Source organism: Macrobrachium nipponense, chromosome 6, assembly GCF_015104395.2.
Source record: "Macrobrachium nipponense isolate FS-2020 chromosome 6, ASM1510439v2, whole genome shotgun sequence".
NCBI lineage: Eukaryota > Metazoa > Arthropoda > Malacostraca > Decapoda > Palaemonidae > Macrobrachium > Macrobrachium nipponense.
Genome location: NC_061108.1, coordinates 50,734,691 through 50,742,606, shown reverse-complemented (window position 1 = coordinate 50,742,606; position 7,916 = coordinate 50,734,691). Strand labels below are relative to the sequence as shown.

General features: G+C 34.4%; 1 protein-coding gene across 1 annotated transcript in view; it reads right to left on the bottom strand.

The window, feature by feature from the left end:
• Nucleotides 1-945: 945 nt before the first annotated feature.
• LOC135216308 (cysteine dioxygenase type 1-like) overlaps nucleotides 946-7,916 on the bottom strand; it is a 61,654-nt gene continuing 54,683 nt past the window's right edge. Inside the window, exons 4-5 of the mRNA XM_064251480.1 lie at nucleotides 4,534-4,703; nucleotides 946-3,541 (exon numbers count right to left, since the gene is read on the bottom strand). Coding sequence (XP_064107550.1) covers nucleotides 3,530-3,541; nucleotides 4,534-4,703 — 182 coding nt within the window. The 3' untranslated portion in view covers nucleotides 946-3,529. The remainder of the gene's footprint in view (nucleotides 3,542-4,533; nucleotides 4,704-7,916) is intronic.

The following is a 7,916-nucleotide window of genomic DNA, read 5'->3' as shown; positions in this document are numbered from 1 at the left end:
AATATATATAATGTTGGAGTTTCCCATCAGATTCTTTATGGTGGTAATTTATTCCATTGTGATAGTGATGAACAATAATGTATTCTTTGAAAAATTGTGAAGTTAATTTTTACTAATAAAATTAATACTTTACCCTCATCAACATAATTTGAATGCAAACATACATAGTTTTAAAACATTTGGAGTTGCTGTTCTTCCAAAAACCATTGCGGCATCAAAATTGGTGAGAAGGTTGGGAACTAGTGTTAATTGTGATAGGGCGCAGGTACACTTATTACCCAATGTTACTTATACCGAGTGGTTAACCTCAGCCCTGTCAAGTATTGTAATTGTATGAAACCCTTCCCTATGAGGCTCATACTGCCTGAACCCCCACTTTTGCACTTTTGGGTGGCACATTTCAGTGCTATAATGAAGCTAGTGACGTGTACTCTCAGAACTAGTTAAAAGGGTATTTGCTTTTAAATCCAATGGTATTTTTAGGCTTCCTTGAAATTGGTGGTCATCGCTATAAAATGTAAATTTAGCTTCAGTATTAAAGATATGTTTTAGATTTATGATAGTAATTAAAGTGAGTATCTACATATTGTTAATGAATGCTCGCTAGTTACATAAGAGACTTACAGGTTCATGGATATCTTATCATCTTCTCATTCATTTTAGTGAAATGGGCATTTCTAGCTTGCTGATATTGTTCATCCGATCTCAGCCTAAGGTCCGAATTTTTCAAAGTTGTAAATCGGTGAATCTCGTAATATTGTTGAATATTGTAGTATTTGCGTTTTTCACAGACATTCATGGTTAATCAGGTGAGCTATTCATGATTTTAATAACTGCAGTTTTGTTTGTTTATAGAAAATATTAGTAACCTCAAATGTTCTGTCTTGTCCCATAAATTCGTACACCTTGGGCCATTTTGCGTTCCAGGATAATAATAGCCATCTATTCCAGACATTATTTATTAAAAGAATATCTTTCCCCTACACCACAAAAGTGTGAGACACAGAACTAAATTTAGGCAAATATTTTCATTAGTAGGTCAATTCATTCAAGAAAAAAGGTTTTGCTAATTTCTTGTAACTAAGATGCCAATGATATTTATGTCTGGTGATACCCCCTTCTGATGAATTATTAATAAATTTGAAGGTGATTTTTTCTCGAGGTGACTCATTTGAATACTTTTTTCAAGAGCTGTATAATTGTTCAGTTTGTTATTCCAAAATTATCCGTTCGTTGTATCACATGGCATGAGCAGCAGATATTACAGCATTCTGTATTGAGTGATGATTATGTGTTGCTTCAGTGTTGGAAAACATTAAATCCTATTTTAACAGCTGTGAAAACTAGGTTGGAAAGATGGAAGAGGGTATATTTGATAGTAGTTTCGCTCTTTTTCTTCTTATATAGAGCCAGCCGTTTTGTACAGATTGATTATAGGAAAATACCAAAAACGTTTCCGGATGAAATGTTTCGAATTAAAACACTTTTTCGAGGGAAATATGATCGTATAAGGTAAAAACTATTTTCAAAAGGTTTTATTTGTCGTAAGAAATGTAGGGGAGATCATTTTGCTCTTGATAAAGGATGAAGCTTCTCTGCTATGCCAAATTTCAGTGATCGTTTTTAATGACCTTGGAAATAAGGGACATATCATCTGCTGATATCAGTGTATGACCGAATGACTGGCGAGGCATTGTGATATCAGGTGTTGGCTTTTATCCCGAAAATGCATTTATGGACTGCAAATGTATTTATTTTAGTATATTGACCATCATCTGTGTGCTGAAGGTTTGACTGCACTTCACGAACGTTCAGTAAACAAGGAAGGTAATATGACTGACACTTGGCCTTACTCTGAAGCACTTTAAAAGCTAAGAACACATGCATCGATTATAGTAGTACATGCACAATAGATAAAAATGGCTAACATCGTTTTCCAAATGAAGCTCTGAGTACACACGACCTACCCTAAAAATGACCTCATTATTCTTGCTATAGGAATGCTTCCTAAATGAAGTATTTATTTTTATGTTAAAGATTCATTGCTTATTAACATTAAATTGTAGGCAGTTAACATAAGTCTTTCGTTTTTTGACATCAAATAATGATGGCACAGTCATTTGTAATGACATATATTACAAATCATGGAAATGGAATTTACTGAGGAATATAAGAATCAGTAAAAGTCTACCAGATCATAATGATCAGTCGTTAATTTTCTTGAGAATTATATATAAGTATAAGAAAATATTACACCTGTGCATCCTTCAAGTATCCTCTAGCTTTAAGAGATATGCAGAGTCCTTAGTTCCTCTGTTAGGTAAATAAATGGCTTTTCTGACACTAGACGAAAATGCTGGTATCTGTCAATGAAACTAACGAGAGCTGTGGTAAATCTCAATGAATATTTAATCTTACGCATTGCTGACTTCAGTCCACCCGAATTTCATAAAGAAAAATTTTGGGAGAAAATTATTAAATAAGTATTCTCATTAACCTTTCACGGTCAGTAACTTGTAGTTGTTTTATTCTTAAGTTGACCATTGTTTATATTACGATGAAAGCTGAAATTTCACTTTTAAAGCTAGGATTGACTAAAGATTGCACGTTACTCTGGTTATCACAACACTCAAAAAATGCAAAATTTATATATTCTTATTTTTGTACAGGAATAAGTACCCAAGAATAGCATATAATACAAACACAGTAACAATCGGAATTGGGAACATAAATACATGTGCTTCACGATGCAAAAGCATAGGTATTTATATTTATCCTTATATAAGAGCTCTGTATTACCCTAAAATGCATGCGTTTTATCTTTTGCAACTATTATTCTTATGTTTTAATCTACACTTCAGGAAACCAAAAAAAAAAAAAATACGAACTGCAGAAAATATCAAGATATAGGTTATGTATTTCTAACATTAAAATTGCAAACTCCGTTATCAGAAAAGGCAAAATATTCAGTTTCTAATATATAATGTAATGTATCAAAATATGTACTTAAGTGTTTTCTACTATATAAAAGTCCAAACACAGGTTAAATGTGCGCATTATTAAAATTTAGTTCCTATTTTCCCCTGTGCAAACGCGTAGCCAGGTTTTTCTCTATTTTGCAATATTGTTAATATCAGCACCTATTTTGAAAAAGATATGCCAGTTGAGGAGAAGTTTCCTTTGCATTAGCCAAACGCTAATAAAACTGCACCTTTCACCATTAGGTAACAGTTGTTTGAATAAGAAAAATAATGTTTTGAATTTTATAAGATCCTGCAACAAGCTGTGATAAGTAAATAAGGAAGTTTTAGTTTAGGTATCTTCCGAAAACAATTTTGGAAGGGGATGGAAGTTTCAAAACATTAAGAATGAATACATGAGTCTCGTTATAGCAATAGAACTTTCCTCTGTCACAAGTTTATATATAACAAGCCGCCTTATATGCTACGGTTTTTGAACTGTAAACAAAGTCTCCTTAGTCGTAGAGAACTTGTTGCAGTCATTGCTGCTGCACTGGTCGCTTCTCATTCTAAGACTTTCTCTGAAAAAGAGAGAAACAATTGATTATGTAATAATAATTATTATTTATACTTATGTTTACTTATGTCCACAAAAAGCAAAATCTTGAGTGCTTATGCAGTAATGAATCAAGTTACTTAGAATTCATCTATGTAGAATAGCTGAAGAAAAAAAAAAGATATGGCACTTTTGAATATTCTGTCCTGCATTATTTTAATTATTGAAATTGATCTGGTTCTCATATGGTACACAGAGATACTCTTTTCTTTTTGTTTTTGCAGATTGATGTTTTCAAGCTGAACTGAAGTTAGCTAAGGTTCGTTCCTGAATATAAACTTACACCCATAGATTGACTATTACAGCCACATTAGTATGAGGCGAACGTTTTCATATAAACATTGTATTTTACCTTAAAGGGCTGTAATCATTGTTCCGGGAATAACTTTGCTCTTAATGCCTGGTGTAACTGAATGTATGGGAAATTGTCATATTTAGATAAAGCCTCATTCTTACATCATATTCAACTTCCTGCAAGAAACTTGAGAAGGGCTCGTTATTATTGGAGCGCTATGGCCAGAAACAATCTCAGTACACACCCCCAACCCAAATATTGTGGCTCTGATAGCAACTGCATTTCAATTTGTAGAGTAGTTTGCGATTGCAGGTTACGGTACTGGAACAAATTAACACTAAATAGATAACACTATTGAATTGTTCATTCATCTGATAGGTGAACTTCGTTTTTCAACGTTTCTCTGACTCATGATATCATTCGACATATTGTCATAGAATTTAACTAAAAAAAAAAAATTAAAAGTTTAAACCCCTCTTCGAGAAAATGAGAACAATATGAATTATTCTAAGTCAGTTTTATCATCACGCACTTAGGAAAGCTGTTGATGCAGGTCTGACAGAATCAGTTATGAATTTAGTAGGAAAATTATGAGTGGAGTAAGAAATTATTACTTTATGTCACTTGCAATGTTATTTTAAGTGGATTACTATATCACTCACAGTTTCACATTTCTTTCCAAATTTACTCCAAAATGTGACAGGGCATTTGGTCCTCTTGCCTGTACGTTCATCGAACATAGAACAGGAGCTGTAAGGTGGGCAGTATAAGTGAAGAGACACTGCCCCATCGCTGTGGGAAGGATTCTCGACTCGGTGAAGCCCTAGAGAATCTGAAAAAGAGACGCAGGATTTAGTCAAAATAAGGCCGTTGTTTATAATAAGTTGGGATTAGAAGACAGCTCTCTCTCTCTCTCTCTCTCTCTCTCTCTCTCTCTCTCTCTGATAAAGAAATTTTAGGTAAAGATAATATAAATGATCTTATTTGGTGATCAGCCTTGTTTGTGAAGTTGGACAGTATTTTGTATAAGTTGGCTTTTACTGACTAATGTTGTGTGTCTTTTTCCAGAAACAAGCTCGTAATTGCATCCATTGCTCGGGTTGATGTTGGACTGTCGCAGGTGAGGTGATCACGAGTGTGTGCGTGAATAAATTTTTTACGGTCCTTGAAAAATCTTGGGTAGTGGACTGAATTCTGGATGTTTTTTTGCCCTCAATAGTACGACTGAAGAGGGAAAACATCCTTAATGATGCAATAATATCTTTATACGTTTGTTTTGCTTGTTCATGCGTAATTGATTTTGATTCTAGACATAAAGGTTAAACATTGAGGTCAGCATGAGGTGATGTATGATGTATACAGATATATATATATAATATTAGCTATTTTCCGAGATGCCAAAAGGTCGAGTGTTCCTTATTTTGTAGATGACTGGAATGAAAGGGATGCTATGAACATCTGTTTTGCAAGATATTTACTTAGGCAGAGCAGACTATTTGTCAAATTCTCTCCAAAACTTCCCAGAAGAGAAGTAAATCAACAAGTTTTCTAACTGTCGATTAAGGAAGAATTAAGCCAGGCGTCGGCACAACGTGTTCGGAAAATCTGAAATACTACCTGTAGCACTTTTTCATTATACCACAGAAGCCTCCGACTTCTTGCGTCATTACATAAGATAATGCTGATGTGTTCGTCCTAGTATCGTCTGGTAACAAAGACGCGTGTTGCTGAGTTATGTCTGCAGAAGAAGATTCTCATCTTTTTGGCTTTTCACATAGTATTGTTCGGTATTGTACCAATCACTGTAATTTTTATCATCATTGCTGCTAATTCACGCAGTGTTTCTCTCATAAAAACGAGACAGTAGTCCTTCTTACAGCATCAGAGAATATTCATTTGTACACAAAAAAAAAAGAAAAAAAAAAGAAAAAAAATGCACTTTTATGCATACCGGTATATTGTGTAGCTGTTTCCCTAATTCTGCTTAGTCTGCTTCTCTTCCACTTCTCCTCTTCGACGGTTATAATAATATGATAACGCTCCATTCATATTATTTTATTATTTGCTTTCTACCAAGCACAGATTAAATTTGGGACCACATGAGTTCTAATACAGCCTGTGTAATTGGATACAGTCAGTGGACATACATTACCTTGTGGTCTTCTTGACTACAAGACTAGAAATCCGAACGGAAAAATAAGCAGTAAAGTTAGTCAGTTCACTTGATGATTAGGTATTTTATTTTGAAAATGACATCACTTGGTCGGGTTTACATACATTCCCCCTTTAGGCGTTTTTCCCCCTTAGCGGGACTGGAACAGGAATTCAGGAACGAGGCTCCTGATCCCATACCCTGCCCCACCCCATGGGTGTTCAAAGGGCTTATTAACTCACGGAAACCTTAAAGAATTCTTCTCTGGAACGGCAAATGGCAAATTCTATCATATTTGTAATTTTTCATGATGGAGAGAGAGAGAGAGAGAGAGAGAGTACATATAAAATAGTGCTTGATATATATAGGATTTACATAACCAGAACAAGTGGTATGAGCATATGAATTTATGTTTCTTGATGATCAGTTTTGCCTAACCTACGGCAGTCAGGAAATCAAACCTAAATGAAATCAATTGGAGTCTTCAACACGTTAAACACCATTGTGAATAATCAATACTAGGTAATAATTCGGCTCACAGAGGTCGACAGAGCGATAATTCAATAGAGTTCCTGTCAGAAAGAAACAAATATATATTTAACACACACACACACACACACACACACACACACACACACATATATATATATATATATATATATATATATATATATATATATATATATATATAGATATATATATATTTTTGTTGTGTGTGTGTGTGTAATTATATATGTTATATATATATATTTTTTTTAACTATAGTTGATAGACAGATGTGGTGAACATGACATTCTTTGAAATAATAGATATCAGCATTAGCTCTCGCAGAAACAAAAGTCAATGTTCTTTGTTAAGAAGAATCTACTGTCTCAGATGTCACATTGACAAAACCTAAGTTAGCATGGAAAATTCCTTGAACGTTATGTTCGTGTATGCGTTTGCTTCTGTGGGCGGAACCAGTGAGAGATAAGTGTTATTTAAAATAGATTACCTTCCTAACAAGGCGAATATAAAATGTAGAAAACTCTATTATGTGTAGATCAGGAATTATGAAATAAATGATGCGTTATTACACAATCGGTTTTGCATAACAAACTCGTTACACTTCCATGACGTAGTATAGATAGGGAGTGGTTTTACGAAATTGCTCGTTCGTTCGTACTTCACGTTTTACCTCCCCTGAATCATATCATTTTTGGGGCATTGTTCTCCCAGCTTTTCCTTGAAGATGAAGGGTACGTGACAACCACACGAAACTATTATCATGGACATCAGAGGTGAGAGTTGTTGGAACTTTCAGTAATGAATTCCTTTTCAACATCTCGAACTATTTGAGATAACGTGTGAAGTGGCAGAAAACCTCTTTCTTTTTCATGAGAGATTCGTGAGAAATTATTATCATTCTGTTTTTGTGCACTTGGTGAAATGTATCACTGTCCTCTTTATGAGATTTGTTATTATTTTGTTATTATTTTGACAAGTGTGTTAATAAGAATTATGTTTCTTTCTGACAGGAACTCTTTTGCATTATAGCTCTGTCGGCCTTTGTGAGCCGAATTATTACCTATAACGGATTCACTTGATGTAGATTCTTGGATGAGCCCTATTCTCACGAGACGTTAGTTTGTCGGCCGCTGATTGGCTGGGAACTGCCTACCTCCTGGTACCAGCCAATCAGCGGCCGCCAAACAAACGTCTAGTGAAAATAGAGGTCATCCAAGAATCTACCTTACGTGAACCAGCTATAGTATTGACCATTCACAATGGTGTTTAACTTGTTGAAGAGACTAATTGGTTTACTGCATGACTATTAAATTTTTTGTGGAATTAATGTCAGAGTATGGCGAGAAGTGTTTCTTCATTTTTCTTGTTTCACTTGTGGGAATGGTT